General features: G+C 30.6%; 1 protein-coding gene and 1 long non-coding RNA gene across 2 annotated transcripts in view; one reads left to right on the top strand and one right to left on the bottom strand.

Moving 5' to 3' along the window:
* Nucleotides 1–18872, bottom strand: part of ft (cadherin-related tumor suppressor fat) — a gene marked incomplete in the record, with an annotated part of 431831 nt that overhangs the window by 38536 nt on the left and 374423 nt on the right. Inside the window, 2 exon segments of the mRNA XM_067048526.1 lie at nt 8884–9388; nt 12498–12914. Of these exon segments, the coding sequence (XP_066904627.1) occupies nt 8884–9388; nt 12498–12914 (922 nt within the window).
* The window catches only part of LOC136796042 (uncharacterized), a 153971-nt gene that overhangs the window by 34518 nt on the left and 100581 nt on the right, over nt 1–18872 (top strand). The gene's annotated exons all lie outside the window — the stretch shown is intronic.

Genomic DNA, 18872 nt, shown 5'->3' with positions numbered 1-18872 from the left:
AAAAAAATAATTATTCCTTTTTTTCATCTAAGATGCTTTATGCAATTATAAGTACTGTGTAGCATTATCATGCCAGGTTATTATTTAAGAAATGCTAATGAATCACCTACAACGCACACAGGGAGAAAACATTAAATTACATTAATAGATGCTGTTATCAATTTATTACATCATACCAAGATAAAAATTATTAATTAAACTACTTTTGATTTCATCTATTCCCAGTGCAGGAGTATTTTATCGTGATTAAAAATCAATAAGAAGGTATTAGTTAATAAAATTTTAATTGTCAACAAAGGCCGTATTAAGCTTACTTTAGACTCATCCACGCCATAAAAAATATATATGAATTTAAAAAAAAAAAAGAATCGAAGTTAATTATTTAACAATTATCTAAACAAAATTATGGTTTGGTAATTAAAATGTAATTACTATAATGGTACTAATGGGAGTGACAAGCCATCCAGTAGCGGGCGGAGGATTTTTTTTGTAATCAGTCATGGTTTGAGAGCATGAGCTGTGAACTTTGTGATTAAATCGTAACTAATGCTGGCCGCCAACGCCGAGTCATCGTAGCGAATTTCCTTAACCATATACCTCACTTCCATAGCGTCCTCCAATCATTGGTCTTCGCTATCATCCCTCTCCAATAACATTAGATACGAGGCAAATCATATAAGACACTAATTCCATTAGTATGCTAGGAATTTCGTCCTTAGTACTGAATATTCATTAACATTGGCATTTAAATTGAAATAAATATCTTTAAAGCTATATATGTATAAATTGATAATTACACAAATAAAAAAAAATTATAACAGAAATAGTGGTATAGATTGTGGTTTGTTTCACTACAGGGACTGACATTGCAAACTATCCCAAATTTACCCTAGTTTTTAATTGCTAAAGTCATATAATACCAGATGCTGCATTCGGTCCTACTAAAGGTTTCTTTAAGAGTCCCATTTTTTCTTGTAAAAAGTTTAATTATTAATCGGCTAATTTCTGGTTTTATTTTAACTCAAATTTGTAGAGTACCAAGACTGTTTTCGGACACTAGATAAATCGCAGCTCCCCCTCAGGGCCGCAGAGGGAGAAAGACTCATTATATTGAAATTATATTTAAATGTATTCATACAGGGCTGGAGAGGGACTATGTTGGGATGTGCTCGCATAAACATGTAGTGTAGCCGCGTGGGACGTACCCTCAGAGTTTATTGATGTATTGCTCCGCAAAGTTCAGAGACAAGCTGGCTTCATCATGCAGTACAGAGTACCTCAAGATCTATCACACAAATCCTTGTCTTTACTCTTATTTATTTTTCTCTTTTGAATCCTTCTTTTAATCGCTCACCCCAAGCAACAAAATCATTTATAGCTCTTTCGAATTCTCAACGCCTCCTGTGATATAGTGTTAGTGTACTGTCAAAATCCTAAATCGAGATAGGAATATTTTATACTCTCCTGGTCGAAATGTATGGACTAACGGCTAACTCGACATCTGAGCTAAGGACATCTACATTTCTTAAATCAGATATTGGGAGCTGTAATTGCTCTTCTCATGTATTTAAAATAGGCTCGAGGACTTGTAGCTTTCAAGGCTTTTGGCTATAATTTAGAATTCACATCTTGAGGGATCCTTATATGAAAAGAACATTCATTATTAGCTTCATAAAACATTGTGATTGATTTAGAAGTTTAATATTGAATGATATAATATTCCAATGAATTTTGCGATATAGGATCAGCTTAGTAGTAATATACTACAATAAAGAAAATTACAATAGCAAGAGTAAACACAATCAAATTGTTCTGTAGAAAGTAGTTGGTACATAAAATAGAATTTCGAGATTAAACACTTAGAGGAAGGAGTATAAGGGAGAAGATTAGCTGCCAGGAAAAGAGAAGCCAAAAAGGTGGGCCTCCTTCATGAGGAACGCCAGGGGCGTGGCAGAGGATTAGGTTCCAATCATTGACAGCTTTAGTTTACATTGCAATGGCGGAACTTCCTATTAACCTCAACAAAAACTTGAGCTTCATGGGCGAGATGAACTCCCGATTTCCCTTAGAAGGAGAATAGGTTATGCCACTCCTCTGATTACAGATGGAGACATGAAAATTTGATGAAGGTAATAAAAGTTATACTATTTATTTCAGTATCTTTTATTGAAAAATACTGTGGAACTCTTAGTTCTATTTAATAGGTGATGAAAAAAAAGATTTGAGACTACGCCAAAATCATGGCAATGAATATTGTTATAGCAATAGTATTGCTTGACTTGCAACAACTCGTAACTACGAAAAAAACTCCATATCGTTTAGAAAAAAAATAATGCTTTCTTCTGAAGACCATTCGAAAGGATTATTGAAGTTAGAAACAATGACGGAATTTTCTTAAAAAGATAGTGTGTCTACTTCTGAAAAGTAAAATTATTTGGGGGGAGATTAAAATTCTATTACTACAGTTTATTTTAAAATTTTGAATACAACTTTAAATAACGTTCTTCAAATACTCCCCATAATAATTTTTTAACAATAATCTTCCAAAAATGGACTTATCAACTTTTGTTAGAAATCTTCATAGTGAAGTATCCAGAAACACGATGGTTGAGACGAGTGTCTCTGGAAATCATGCCTTATGAATTTATAATATTTTTTTTTATATTGGTATTAATAAATATTATTATTACAAATAATCAGGTATGTGTATTGGGCCCAATAATTTGATTTATTTCTGACTAAAGAACTCTGTTAAGTTAATTGGAAGTTTTCAGCTATGAAATATTTTATTTTTTTACGATTTCTGTTTTCACCATCCGTAACACAAGGCGGAAAATTTTCAAATCAACTAGTTCTATTTTCAAAATGTTAATTATTTTTTAAATTAGCAGGCTTAAACCATAAAAGAATATCTTTACAGTTTTTTTAAAAAAATTCTATTCCTCTAATTAACTGAACAGTCATAACAAGCTTCTGATTTATTTCGACAAATTTATAAACACCGCTATAATCGGGCATATTCATCACATATAGAGTTAAACTTTAAGACCCACACGAATTTTGATAATCTTCTGAATGAAAGCGTTAGAATCCATCATTATCAATAATACATTGGGTACTTGTGTTTTATATCATGTTACAGCTTAAAATATCAATAAAACTTTAATGTTCCTCTTGTTAGAGATTTTTCATGAATTATCTTGGTATGATTCAAGTAAAAGTAGTTTAAGTCAGAGATGCTTGAAATTGTTAAGTGTTTTACATGCAACAAACCATCTTGTTATTGTGGCTTATGGGTAGTAATAATATATATATATTATAAAACACCTTTATTTGATTCAATTACGTTCTAAGTATATCCCTGATTATTCAGGATATCTAATTACTGCATCTTATTTCACCATTACAATAACTACTTTTTAAATACAATTAAATTGTTTATTATTAAGTATTACATTTCGTAAGCTTTATCCATTTTCTAATTAATATTTTGTCCATTATAAGATATATATTAATTGTTTATAAAAGACCATGAGAGCTATTCTCAATATAATAGAGTATTAGATTATGCTTAGAGGAGAAATAGAATGTAAGTGTTTAAATTGTATAAATCTTTATCATGGTTGACGAAATATCAATTAGAAAATTAATAAAGTTAATTGATTATTATGTAATAAAGTATAAACATTTCAATAATATTTAGAAAGTTTTTATTGTAATATTTACATAAAATAGGTTGATTACAGGGATAATCTGAAAATGAGAGAAGGGGGGATGATATCACGAAAATTTATTAGAATTAATAAAGATCTTTTTAATAAAAAAAAAACTCCAGTAGTAAGTATTTTCATCTAAACATTCTCATAAATATTACAAATAAACTTCCTAATCAATCAAGAATAATAATCGTTTATTATTTTATGAAGTATCATTTAAATGAAGCAATGATTGAAACATTATAGACCTATCTAATAATACATAGATACAGAAGAAGTGTGCATTTTTGAAAAGTATCACTACATTCTCAGCTATGTACCACGTAATTATCTTATTGACTTGTTTTTATTTGTCAGTATTTGAATCGTAGAATTAAATTATTTACTTTATCAATTAATAAAGTATAAACTGGTTTACAAGATTAATGATTATGTTTATTATCGTTATTTACTACTTTTGAAGCCTAGACTTGTCATTCAAACTATAAAGCGCCTATTTTAATCTTATGTTAATTAATTCACATTTGTCGGACAGAAATACTTTAATGATTTTATTTCAATTTACTAGTAACATATTATGTGTAGCAATTACCCTGTTATAATTTTATGTTTCCTATCGACTCTCTGACATTGTAAAGCATGTGAAGTGGCCGAGATTCTTTTCTCTGGCCTTCCTCCTGACTCACAAAACACTTCAATAAAACACCGGGAAATTTGTTGCGTTTTTGCTAGGTATCGTTAATATATAATGAAGCAGACATGAATCTGCATTGCTAATATGGCCGCACTGCGCTAGGCAATGACAGCTAATGTTTTTGTTTCATTGTCTATGCCTGCCAAGAGGAGGTTCAATAAATATGACCACAGTTTACGCTCTTGGAGTTGTTCAATGTACAGAGGTTTCCTATTTCTGTTGTGCATATGATCGAGTTAATCGTAAAATATACGACTTCCTCTCTATTGTCACAATTGTCACAAAATTACGTGATATACGGCCCTGACGTAGCCCCTTCTGAGCCTGATTGTGAGTTACTGCCTTCTGTATCATCTTTCCTTTCATTATTTCACTTGATTTGAATTGGATTAGTTTTGAGTACTTTATGTTATATCTCGTATTGTTATGTATATAGAATTTCAGATTTTGCATGGAAACAGCTTTTATTGGATTTGAAATATTTAAGTGTTTATAAGTAGTTCGTTATATTTTTTGAGCTTGATTTATTTTAATGTTACAGAAATTTAATCTATTGACTTTGAGATTTGGTTACTACAAAAAATATTTTTCTAAGGGAGTCATTATCCTTTATAAACTGAATATATACTTCAACCATTTTATTTCCCCTTTTCGTGCTGTTTATTTCATTATCTAGTTCAATATTTCTTCATAACAATATTTTAGTGAATAATTATTGTTAAAACTTATTTGCAATAACGAATATTCATTAAAAGCAAATTTATATAGAATTAGAGAACTAGATAATTGATTAAACAGTTTGAATCGCCATTAGAAAAATAAAAATATGGATGAATCAAAAAGGATTAATCAAGTTTCTTTTAATTAATTTGTTAATTATAAGTTTTGGGTTATTAATTTTATCACAGTGGCGCGACACGCGCATTACGGTTTTATCATTCCAGATCCTATTTCTTCCATAAGACCGACAGTGTGATAGTAATTTCGATGCATGCTTGAACAAATCATTGGCAATATGAAAATCGAACAAGTCTTGCATTATTTTACTTGTGTTTGTTGCTTATTCTTTGCCGTAAATATAAAAAATAATTGTAATAATTAATGTATTATAATTTCGTTTTCTTTTCTGAAATAATAAATAAACATAATATACAAAAAATGATTGTAAACCGTATTTCTTCAAAATGAAAATTAAAATATTCCGACAATTAGATTTTAATGAATTAATAATTACATAATATATCTTAGTTAAATTAGGGATTTTAACTTTATTAAAATCGCCATAAGTCTTAGTTGATTTGAATTAACTACTTATCATTTTTATATTTATTTCAATACTTTCCGTTGTATTGAAATAAAAAGGTACCCTGTACCCTTGCCAACATTTAATGTTTATTAAATAGTTACTTAGTGCTAATTAGAAATTTATTTATTTGTACTAGTAAACCGTAATTGAGTAGTATATTGTAATTATAACTTGATATTTTTTAAAATTTTATAATTAAATTAAATGTCATTGCACTCTTTGCGGTTTTGAAAGGCAATCTCTTACATTCTTGTCGCATTTTGGTCATTATTATAGTAAATCAGTTTTCCCACGACAATGAGAATCCATGTTTTGTTGACTTTTTTTTTTACAAGGAACTAAGAATAAAATATTAATCAACGTCTCCTCCCGCAGGGAATCGAAAAGATAAATCACAGGCTGGTGGCTGACAGTTGACAAACAGTGAGCTGGGAAACAATAAACACACAATCAATCAGTAGATCATTAGTAGCTCCGAAGAGGTAGCTTGCTTTATTGATTCCTTTCCTCCGCCTCTACCATAACTCTCTTTAAAACTTAATAGTCCCAGGGCTCCACTCACAAATATATGTATTTATATTTATATATTTCACAACTCTATTGTTTGCAAAGTAAGCCGCAACTGTTTTTCAGAACAAAGAGTTTCTTATACTAATTATTTGAAGACTACGTGTACATAGTATAATTTTGAGATTTAATAATAATAAATATTACAATTAAAATAATATTTAAATTTTAGGAAGTTAGTCTGGGTGGTGGTCAATAAAGGTATCAAATTAAAAAAAGAAAACTATTTATTTTTAACCAATATTTCGCTCGTTGTCTTATTTACTGATCCTCAAGACCCATTAAAATAAATATCATTAAAAGTCAAGAAAAAAGTTTAAAATGTTTTCAATACATAAATAGGGTTGGATTTCATTCAATCAAATATAAGGCTATTAAGCCAATTCAAATTAAATACTCAAATAAAGTCTGCGATTTCGTCCAATTATTTTTATTTTTAATAAGGTCTTCGCCAATTATTCTTCATTTTAAAAAATAATTTTTTTAAATTAATTCTTCATTTTATTATATCGTCTCTTTATTTTCAATGTATATAGTTTATGAAATACGGTTTATTTACTCTTTTAGCTCTCGTCCATCTCCATTGAGTTTATTAAATCACCTATGAAAAGAAATATAAAAGTAGAAAAAAAAAAATACAAACGATGCTATGAAACTCTGTGTCGTAATATTAAAATTGTAAAAAATATGGTTTCTACAATTTAATAAAACCATCATTCGCATTAATGATACTAATCATAATTTTTATCGTCAATCAAAACGTTTTGATGTTCAAAATTAGGGTTTTTTTCACCTTAAATATACTGTGCGACGCTCCAAGATTACTATTTATTTTACTATGGATTTATTAGTTATTTACGTCTATGATGATTGAATAACAGATAATGGAACTCTGACGTTTAAGGTAGCATATTAGAACTTTTTTTTTAAATACAGGTTTTTTTATTAAGAGTAAATTCAATGAGTGAGATTACTAAAACATGTTTTTTATAGAATACACCTGCATAAACCATTATTCAGAAAACTCGAATAGTCTTAAGTAATTTTTTTTCCTCGTTATTATACAGTGGTTTATATTTCTTGAGATATTTTATATTTCTCGATATACTACAAATACAGCTGAAATGTATTGTTAATACAACATTTCAGCAGCATTTGTAGTTGTATTATATGATGGCACATTATTATTTTATTTTCGTTTTGTTTTTTTTAATTTATCGGGCTACCGTTTAATTATTTAAATTTATGAATATACGTTTGAAAAAACAAAAACTTTATTTAGTCGAGAAAAAAAATTTGACTCAGGACAAATTCCAAAAACTTGTTTTGTATGAAGCTTGCATCGATCTTTATTTATAAAGCTCAAATAATTAGATTTAAAATAACTTCATTTTATTACTTCGTGTCAGTAGCAGTGCCAATTCTTTAATATATTTGTATAAAAATATAAATAATTATGTACGATGATATGTATGTTTTTGTTATTTTTAAACACAAAATTTTAGCAGCATAATATAGCATAGTCCAATTTTTTTATTTATTGAGCCACCATTTATTTATGTCAATTTCAAAATAAAATAATGTTTAACTATAAAAATATTTTAGAGGAAATGTTTCCATAGTTTGACCCAGCATTAGCATTGTAACACCATCCTGATAATATTTATCTTTCACTGTATGTATTTATGTATCACTGGTATGTTCAACGTTATAAATTTGCACTACGCAACTAAAGAGGTTACAATTGCGGTAATTATACTAAGCAATCGGAATCCAATGGCTGCTTCTTCTTTTAAGGCTGATAGAGAGTAGTTTTCTTTTCTTTTGAAGTGAAGGCTTCTGAAAGATTGGTGAACCTCCTAGCTGGGGTTAAAGAGCAAGGTTCAACGTGTCATCCTTCCCCGCAGCTTTGCATAACTTTTTCGCAATTTTGTTAACAATGCAATATATCTAGTTAATTATCTCAAACAAGAAAGGCGCTAACATTTAATCCTTGCGACCCGTGTCTTTCAATCTCAAACACGATCATGCAAAAATACACTATCGATCAATTGGTTGCGAAAAGGTTTGTATCGGACAGCTCCAGGTATCAGTTCTAATGAGGTACTCTCTCCTGTGAGATCGTGTTTCCCATGTTATACTTCTCCTGGTCAAGGATGTGGATACGACTACTTGTTAGGGTAAGGCGCGTAATAGATTTCTTTACCAGGTGTTAGATCACACTCTTAATCTAGGTAGCGCGTAAGTCAAATAGTGTAGGTGGGAACACCTTGACAATGCAGTCCATTATACGATGTTTTACTTTCCTGAACACAATGTAAATTAAGTTCCCACTGTTATAAAATCCATAACGTTACCCGCTTTTAAATATATATTATAAGGCACAGAAGGGGATAAAACCATATTAATTCTATCGTCATGATCTAGGGTCGATGTAATGCCCAATCTAAAGTATATTTAAATTAGTTATACTTAAACTGAGTGGAAATATTCAGTCTAATAGATACCATGTTACTTATTTTCCACAAAAAGAAAGATTTCCAAATTAAAAAAACATAATAATAAAACTTGACAACACATATCATAAATTAGTGGCTTACCTGTATCCATTGCGACTAGCGATAAAGTGTACTCCGCCTGAGTCTCCCTGTCAAGAGGTTTAAGAAGGGAGATCTCTCCTGTGAATGTATTGATTCTGAAGAGCTCGCCATCGCCTTCCTTCAAGAAGTATCGCACCTGACCGTTGAAGGGTGGAGTATCAGCGTCGAAAGCCGACACCTTGATGACGTAGCCGGATGGAGGAGGCAGAACATTTTCCATAACGTAGGCAAGGTATGGAGAATCGAGGAAAGTTGGAGGATTGTCGTTGATGTCAGAAACGGACACTGTCACGACAGCTGTATCGTGCTTCGTAGCCGAATCCTGGCTGCAATCTTCTGCTCTAACCGTGAGGGCGTAGCGGGACTTGCGTTCGAAGTTTAAGTTCTTGGCCACTCGGACTACTCCTGAATCCTCGCCGATGGAGAAGTCGCGATTCTCGTCACCTCCAACAATGGAATAGCGTATCCTACCATTGAGGCCTTCATCAACATCAGTGGCTGAAACCTGAAACAGAAATAGTTCGGTATTGTCTAAGATTATTTAATGTAATTATTATATCTTATATGTTGAGATGTACAAGTGGTTATCCGAACTCTATGGTTATTATGTAAGAAAGCACATAAAATCATTCAGATAATCTACCGTACTATAATTATTTAGTCAATCTTATAATAATAATAATAAATAATAGTAAATGGTTAAACTGTGATAGGGCTTTTCTTTGGTATGGAGTATTTTATATTATTTATATGTTGTGTTAATTTAAAGCATAATAGTCAATTTTTATATCATTGGGGGTTTATCTGTTGAACGTATATAATTGATGGATAATTGTTCCAGCTTGCAGTCGGAAAAAATGCTCAAATAGCAAAAAAAAATATATTTATTAGAAACAAAAATATTAATCCATGTTGCAGGTTATTGTAAGAATTGCATAAATACGAAACAAAGCATGTAAAATATGATAAAACTACTAAAATATAATTGTACAAAGTTTTATAAATGCATAAAAAGTTGTATAAAACATTATAACATGTCAAAGTAAATTATGAAAATGTAGTAAATTAAAAGAAGGAGGGTAGAAAAAAGTTTAAGCTTTGAGTTAAAGTAATAGTAGTAAGTTTAATTTACTCTAATCACAAGTTCGTACCGTATTTTACAATATTTTGAATCTTGTTTATTAAGCCCTTTTGAAGACTTGCAACGTGGATCGGAACGTTAATTTTTAGATTAAAATATTTTTTTCGCTATTCGAGTACCTTTAATGACCACCATCTGGTGCGATTATCTTTCAATTTTGATTTTATAAAATAGAATTTCTTAGTTGAATTACGGATTCATGTTGATTCGGTATCTTTTATTAATTTGTACAAGGTTCAATGTTTTGCATAAATGGATTTCATTTTTGAAGTATTTTGCATAACAAAAAATAAATGAATGTAAACTAAGGAACCTGTATCCAGGCGAAATATTGCGATGTGATCGAAAGCCGGCTAGTCATTGTTCATTTCAGTGGTAAGGGACCTGGAATGTGTACAGGAGTAGGCATCAGATTTCTTGCCCCGAACCGGGAACCTACCTTTGGTATCATGTTCCACCACTTATCCGCTTCCAAACAGTCCATCTACATTTTCTCAAAGTCGTAAAATCATTCAGCCGTCTCATGTAGTATGTTGTAGTGTATTTCAGGTTAATTAAGGCTACAGAATGAATCAGAAAATTAATTTAGAGCCAAGTTAAATGAATTCGATTTCCACCATGTTTATTAACTTGCGGAGAATATTGAATGATGAATCAGATCAGAATGGGGACACGTATGAAATTTACACCTATAAAAAGTCTTAATCCGTTAGTAATTTAACGTAGGTGGTTTTATAGAGAGAAAGTAGTATGCAGGCGTACAGTTGCACTAAACCTATTTGCATTTAAACTATTTCGATATATCTTCCCTTCAATTACATTCCTATCTATTAACCTAAGAACATATGTTTTTTTAAAAATTTTTTAGAACCTGTTTTGAGGAAGGTACTGCATTGTAAAAAAGGAAACCATGTTTCATAAGCATTTTAATTATTTTTTATAATTTAGTGCACACTAAAAGAGATTAAATATTTCACTAAATTATTTTGATATAAGACCGAAAATCCTTCCTAAATCTTTATTTTTTTCTTCAATATGTTATTATTGGAAACTACTCTTTCATTAGTTTCCAATTTTTTGTTTATTAAATTTATATTAATCTTTCCTAAAATAAATTAAACTGTTTCAATTTATTTTAATTAATTAATTTTGAAACGGATCATAAATCAATATTTCATTAGATGAATAATATCTAACATATGTATGTAATGTATGTTTATTGTATGGGGATACGATCATCTAAGCTAAATTTACTTTTTACTGAATTAAAAATTATTTATTTGATATTATTTTCTTATTTTTGTATGGATCAATTCATGATAATTTATTATTATTTAATTAGTGTTTGACACAATACATAATAAGTTCAACTTTTGAATAAATTAAATTGCAAGATTTGAAGTTGAAAGATTGAGAGAATAAAAATGAATTGAAATGTTGTCACTTAATACTGACTTTATCAATTGTTTTTATTTCTATGGCACGAAAGCCAAGACCGACAGCTTTACCCCCACCTTTGTTGAGAGTGTGTGTTTAATTTTAATTAATATTAATTTAGGGAACCTTTTTCATGAAGAGAGACCCATAAAAGAATTTTACAATGACTCGGCTTAATTTATTAACCTTTTAACTCTGAAAAACTGGAGTAAAATTTAAATTCTTCCAAACCCATGTTAACTAAGTTTCTTCGAATAATGATTTTAAATAATCCAGGGTTTTGAAGAAAACTGTGAATGGTATCTTTGACCATATCTGGGCAATAAATCCCTGTCAAATAATTGCCAACTAAAAAAAAAAAAAAAGAAGAAAAAACTCTGCGTATACTAGATTTCTATTGAATGGATGCAAGTTCATCCATTAAAAATCACCTTGATTGATTGAGGCTAAACAGAAAATGAACAAGGGTTCTCTCGATTTATTAATTTCATAAAAATGAAAATTAAATTCAGAAGAACAAGAAAGTTCTAACAAACTCACTGCAAATACATTTAGTAGTGCAAACTAATATGAAGATCTTTCAGTTCCTAATTATTTTTACTATTTTTTCTTATGTTCCGGATTTCGGTTAAAAAATTATACAAAACAGCTGAAAACAATTAACCAACGTTTCGCTCCACTTTAGAGGAATTCTTAAGGGTGGAATTCTGGTTACTAATATATATTTGAAAACAATTTTTTAAATAATTTAAAACTCAGGTTACTAATAAATAGTTTTTATACTATTTTTGAACTTTTCTTAACCGCAATTCCTTGCAATCATCCTACACTCCATTACATGTTGTCAAATAGTAATGGGAACAAAGGGAACTGACTATCCTGAAGCTAGACGCACAACTACCTCATGGAGGAATTCAATTAAATTCTAGTTTTCAATGAAGCCTGTCAATGTTTTTTAATAGGAGGTACATTATTACTGTTTTAGCTTTATAAACCTAACAACAAACTCTGTTTTTTATTCATACTGTTGCCTTACCTGCAGGACACTTGCTCCGATGCTGGCGTTCTCCGGTACTGACGCGGAGTACTGCTTGGGGTCGAAGACAGGGGCGTTATCATTCATGTCCAAGACAGTGATGAGGAGTGCCTGTTTGTTATCCTTGGAGGGCTCGCCCCTGTCGCGGGCGGTCACCTCTAGGCTGTAGTTGGCCCTCCGTTCCCTATCTAGAGGTCCTGCCACCCTGAGCAGGCCATCGACAGGACCGAGGGTGAAGGTTGAGGCACCCTCTCCACTGAGGCGGTACTCCACATAGCCGTTTCTCCCCTCGTCCTTGTCCACCGCCTTCACTGCCAGTACAACCGTTCCCGCCGCAGAGTTCTCTCCAACCCCTGCTGTTTTTGGAGACACAAATTCAGGCCATTCGTCGTTCACGTCTTTGACAACCACGCTCACCTGAAAATGAGAAACAATGCATTTAATCGATTTTGAAATAAAACCTTTTAAAATATAACCAAACTTAGTTAATTACACATACTATACAAATAATGACTAATTTATCACATCTTAAAATTTTCAGTGACGAAAACCTTGATGAATTGCGTCAATAATAGAGGATAAAAATAAATTTCGGCTAATCGGATCATATAAAATTTACTATTCGTAATGAACCTATAACTTTTGATCCTGCAGTATCCTTTTATAATATACACCATATCCCACGCTGAAAAACAGGCGGATTAGAGATGATTCGAGAATTGAATCTAAGTGTCGAAATCCTAATTCTACCTGAAGATGGTTTATTCTATATTTAAGAGAGTCGAAGAACACGGGGTGGGATTTTGAAAAAAAAATCATATTTAGGTTGATAACATTACTTCCAATATAAATAATAGAAATGGATTAAGTATAATGTATCACAGTTAAACCATATAACAAACTATTTATAACCTCCCTATTAATGTGAGGAGGAGTTTTGTATTGAAGATGTCCTTGAAGATGGCTGGAATGGCCGAAACGTTGGACTAGTGAGAAATAAAGTGTTGAGACAGAATTGGATACAATTTTTTTTTTTATTTAATATATAATTACCTTGTCTCAAAAAATTTTGAAATAATATAACATAAGATTTTAATTTTGTTATTATTTTTCAATAAAAAATTAGATAAAAAGAACCAATTCTCGACAAGGAATGAATCATTCTAGTAAAGTAATTTAAATTTCCTCCTCTTGACGAATACACTACAGAAACGACATTATTCGGTTTTCCACTACATTAATTTTACTAAAAAATCTACTAAAAAAGAACTAAAATTTAAACCACAACCATAGTTTAAAAAGATTGCCAACAAAAAAAGTATTTATATCACCATTATCAAATCTATTTGAATATAAGATGTTTTGGGCTCTTGACAACGCTTCTCTCTTTATTCAATTCTTTCTATCTAAAATCCTAAATTCTTTGTTCTAAACACAATATTAAATGATGACTAATCTGTCTCATTCGTTTTAGAATTAGTACGAAACGCTTGTTGAACAAACGCACTAGACATTGAAAACATATTTTATAATGCAATATTTTACAATATTTGAGTGGAATTCAATAAACTTTGCAATAAAAAGTTGTAAATTAGATATTACCTTAACTATTAAGTATGTCCGTGGCGATTATGTAATGCCTTGCATTAGCGGCCTATTTGTATGCAAGATGTAAAATTAATCATACCATATGGTCCCCATTAGAAGACCCCATTAACAGTAGAAAAAACAAAGGTTAGACCTGCTATTTATTGTCGCTAGTCACATAAACGTTTAGCAGTTTCGCACTGTATAACATCCTTCATCCTGTTCAATGCTGAGCGAGCTGGGGAGGACAATGGCTGTTTAACAAGACGTTCCCTAATTAGCTAACCTCTCGATGCTCGGGTGCTAACCAAGCCTCTCCACTACACCTCATCTCCTTATTCTTCTATAGCGGTAATTCTCTGTCTATTGTTCGAGATTGTGTGTACTGGAGTTTTGAGTTCTTAAGCCTTAAATTCTGGTAATTAAATAGGCGTTGCAAGTCTATTTTCAATTTTTTTTTTCAATCGGATGTTTTGGTACAAGATTAAAGAGTTAAGAGACTTTTTACTTTCACTTAAATAAAAATATTGCGATCTTGAAAAATTTCGAATCTGAGTTTTTATGGAAGTCTCGCAGAATGGTCTGTGTAAATGTGAGTCTAGCTCAAAAATTAAGAGTCAAAGGAAACTAAAATAACATATTTAGGGTAAGTATAAGCAAAGAATTTCGCAGCAAATTTTTAGTACAATCAAGGCTTTAATGATTTTCATTCTCGCCTAACCCATGAATACTTGCTATCATGAACATCTAGACGAATATAATGTTCCACCAATTGTTAAACACATACTGATAGACACCAGATTAACCATATCATATGACAACTTTTTTAAACGATAATAACACTCATTTTCTAGAAATATTTGACTACCTTCAGAAAACAAATATGTACGAATACATATTAGTTAATTTTTTTTTTTCATTTTTACCACATAAATTAATTTTACTTACTGTTATTGATATATAGATTTATATATTTCTCAATATCAACTATTGCTATTAAATCAGTTTATATAATCTAGTATAGATGTGATGACATTAGGCAGGTCACCAAGATATACATTGGCAAACATCCTCTTCGCTGTGGATTGCCTCTTAGTATATTATAAAAAAAATGATTTTCATTAAATTCAATTAATCAATATAGAATTAAGTGTTTTTCTAAAAATTGATAGCTCTTATCCTCATTGACACATTATGTCTTAATGACTAATTTTTATGATGTTAGACTGGCGGTAATTAATAATAACCATTGTTATTTAATAGTTAGTTTTTAGTTCCTCTTACCTGGGCCTTTTAGTTGATATGTCTAACAAGGGAAGGCTACGCACATGGAGAAACCGATTTCAATAAAACTTTTTTTGGTGATAATAGGTTAACTATATTCGATGATGGTTCTTGCCAATGCGCCGAGAAAAAAAAAAAATTATTTATTTTTAGAAATTTTATATATTATCGTATATCACCGTTCGACACACAATGACAATCTAAAAGGCACTTTTGGAAAATTAGTTCGGAGAAGAAATTTTAAAGTTAATTAAAAAATTGAAAATTGACATATCATCGGTCTAGTGCCAAATTTTTGATAGAATTGTGTTCAAATCATAATTTTAGATTGAAGTTAGCAGTTGATTTCTTAATTTAGATTTAATGTACTAAATCATTTGTAATTTTTGATTAGTTACATAATATATTAAGCTAGATCTTTTTGGCATTACGAAGAGAATAGAACATCATGTAAAAATAAAATAAGACGCAGGATTGATAAATTTGTAGATATGCTACTTAGGTTTGGGTCGATAATTTAGTGAATGGGTCATCAATCAGAAGATATTTTTCATTTTTAAATTACTAGCCTATTTCACAGAAAGGTATTAAAAAATAAATGAAATCCGTAAATTGTTTTTTTTTTCGTTCAATCTGAATTAAAAACAAAATGTTCGTTACCTGTACTAAAAGTCCATGTTAAAAAGCAAAATAGTTCTTTCAATCAATGTGTTATGTAAGAAAACAACAGAAATATAACTAAATGTTATATTATTTTTTATCCTGCTCATTTCCAATATGGTTTAGATTAAACAGAAGCAACTTTTGACGGTGCACCGAGAACTTGTGTAGGATGCATTTTGATTAAATAGAGACAAAATGATCTACCTGAAACACTGGGAGCCCCCTCCGAGACCGATAGTGTACAGGAAGTATCGCAAGAAGAAACTGTATCGAGACCCCTGAGTGACATAATCTATCGGGTGAAAACAGTTCCTTAGATTACTCAATGTCCATCCATCCCGTCAACCCGCACATTCCACAATACATTCTTGCGGTCAATTCTATCTTTTCCGTGCGAACTTTTAAAAGTTCTTTCATTTTTCATATAGGGTATTAAGAATATGTTACATCAGAGAAAAAGGCATTGTGCTAACAGTGGCTTATAATATGGATTCGTAGTGAAGCTAGTCATGTTAAACATTATACTTTTTTTTTTTTATGGTTTGGTCCCTTCAAATTGACTTTTTATGAACAATATTTTAGAATAAGTTTATTTGAAACCTATAAAAAATAAATTTTATTTGACATTTGATGATAAATCATAATGACCCAGTACTAAAGGCTCTATTTTGATATTTATAAAATGAATGTTGCCATAATGTATAAATGCCTCAATATTCGGATATTTTATTTATTACAGAACTAATTTTAAAACGTACATCAGGTCCAATATCTAAAGCAAATGGAAGATAACCAAATTCCCAAAACAAATTAAAATACACAACTAATAAAAAGATATGAAGAATACAAACAAAATCTGATTCATGTAGTTAATTGCCATATATGTTATTCAGTGGGATTGTTGCCGTGTAAACACTGGATAAGCCTTGCAATTTTGCGATACTGGTCCTGAAAATCCTGGCTCTTCTGATTTTACTGACACACAATTTTATTAATTATTAATTACATTGTTAAGAAGGATTTTCTCGAAAAGGTAGACATTTTTATATGGGTATGTGGTTGACAACCCCCAAAAATGTGTTTGCTCCTGGTTTGGTTTCCCAACTCACCAACTTATATCCTTGTTATAGAAAAGTTTCCTTTATGCCACCACTTTCTGGAATTCCCTACCCATATCCATTCGTTAAACCTCTTCATTAATCTCACTTAAACCTATTAATTATTTCTCTACCTCCTCAATTATCAATCTACCTCAAACTTATAATAATAAAACAAGAAGTATGTTTTTTTTAAATTTATATATTTTACTTTATTTTTTATATTTATTTTTTTTAATATATCAATTTCAATTATTTTATTGTTATTTTATGTAAATAGTATCTATCTCAAGTATGAAACTTCAATACTTCTTTCATTTTAAATTGTATTCTTTATGTTATTATTTAGTTATTAATCTATTATATGCCGGACAATTGGCACTCAAAGGTACGTTTTAATTATTCTTTGGGGACTAGGAGCTTCAGAATAAAATCACAATTTATTTCATTAAAAGAATGCCAATGGTTTATTGCCATAGTTTGACTGAATTATATGTGATACATGAAGCATGGTACCAACTACTGAGGATACTTGATGTAAACAAGCAAGCTAGAAAGCTATTTATTTATTAATCCGCTAAGGGAAATCTCTTGTAAATAAATTGTTTATAATCCTACGTCAGATCGAATTTATGTCTCGTCACTGAGGGTAGCTATAGAGACGTATTTGTATGTATTAAGGGACTTGCGTTCAGTGTATAATAAGCCTACTATTTCACCTGGTACGATAGTAAATCACGCCTCTTTATACCCACCATTCTCACTTCCCTGGATATTCTTCATCAGCTGCAAATCCATTTACATGTGGTTTCCCCTTTTCCGGGGAGGGGATAGATATAGCATTGATTTTAAATCATCTCCTTTAAAAATGTTAAGTTATACACACTAAGGACTGACCAAGCTCCATAAAGGATAATGCTGAGAACCTGTTATTTATTAGCAATAAAGTTCTACCTTGTTGGAATACGGCGACCAATTCCATGAGCCATTTATAATTCCGCGCACCGAAGGAAAATAAACTCATCGGCTCATAGGAAGCTATCTGATCATAAGTATTATTAAACTCATAGGAAAGGTTTCAACCTTTTCATTCGCCAGTACTATTGTTTAATACTATAATATTGTTTGCTACTGTACTAATTGAATAAAAATTAAATAATAATCGTCCTATTTATAAACTTCAATCCTATATTTAAGACTAAAAATTGGTATAATATGCATGTAAAATTAAATATTCCAGAGTGAAATTGTTGATCTCTTCGACAATTGATTCAGCATTCCCTGGTTTGAGAATTATTTTTAAAGGTAGTCTTCATATTAAGGAGAACTTATTAAACAAATATTATGCCAAAGTTGTCCTGGTAAATTATCTGACTCATAAATCAATTACAGTTATTCCAATTATCATTCATTTAAAATATTTCTCTTCTCTTGCTTTCGTACTACCGAAGGTACATTGTTACCATGCAGAAAACTACATTAAAAAAAAAAAAACCTGAGAAAAATACTAGCATTTTACGTTTTAGATATCGGTTTTGTGTCTTATTCAAGTCAAGACCAAATGACCAATGCTAATCTGATATTGATAGAATTGTCAAAAACTGTGCCGATTGTCTAGATGTCTTTTATCTTTATATTTTCCATTAAAATTGCATCTGCTACATTCACTAAGTAGTACAGCGATATCTCAAAAATTGAATTATTAGCATAGTGCCTTAGCATTATGCTACTCACTCCCATCATA

Source organism: Halyomorpha halys, unplaced genomic scaffold (genome assembly GCF_000696795.3).
Source record: "Halyomorpha halys isolate HHAL.00 unplaced genomic scaffold, Hhal_1.1 Scaffold7.1, whole genome shotgun sequence".
NCBI lineage: Eukaryota > Metazoa > Arthropoda > Insecta > Hemiptera > Pentatomidae > Halyomorpha > Halyomorpha halys.
This window is presented reverse-complemented; position numbering and strand designations above follow the sequence as displayed.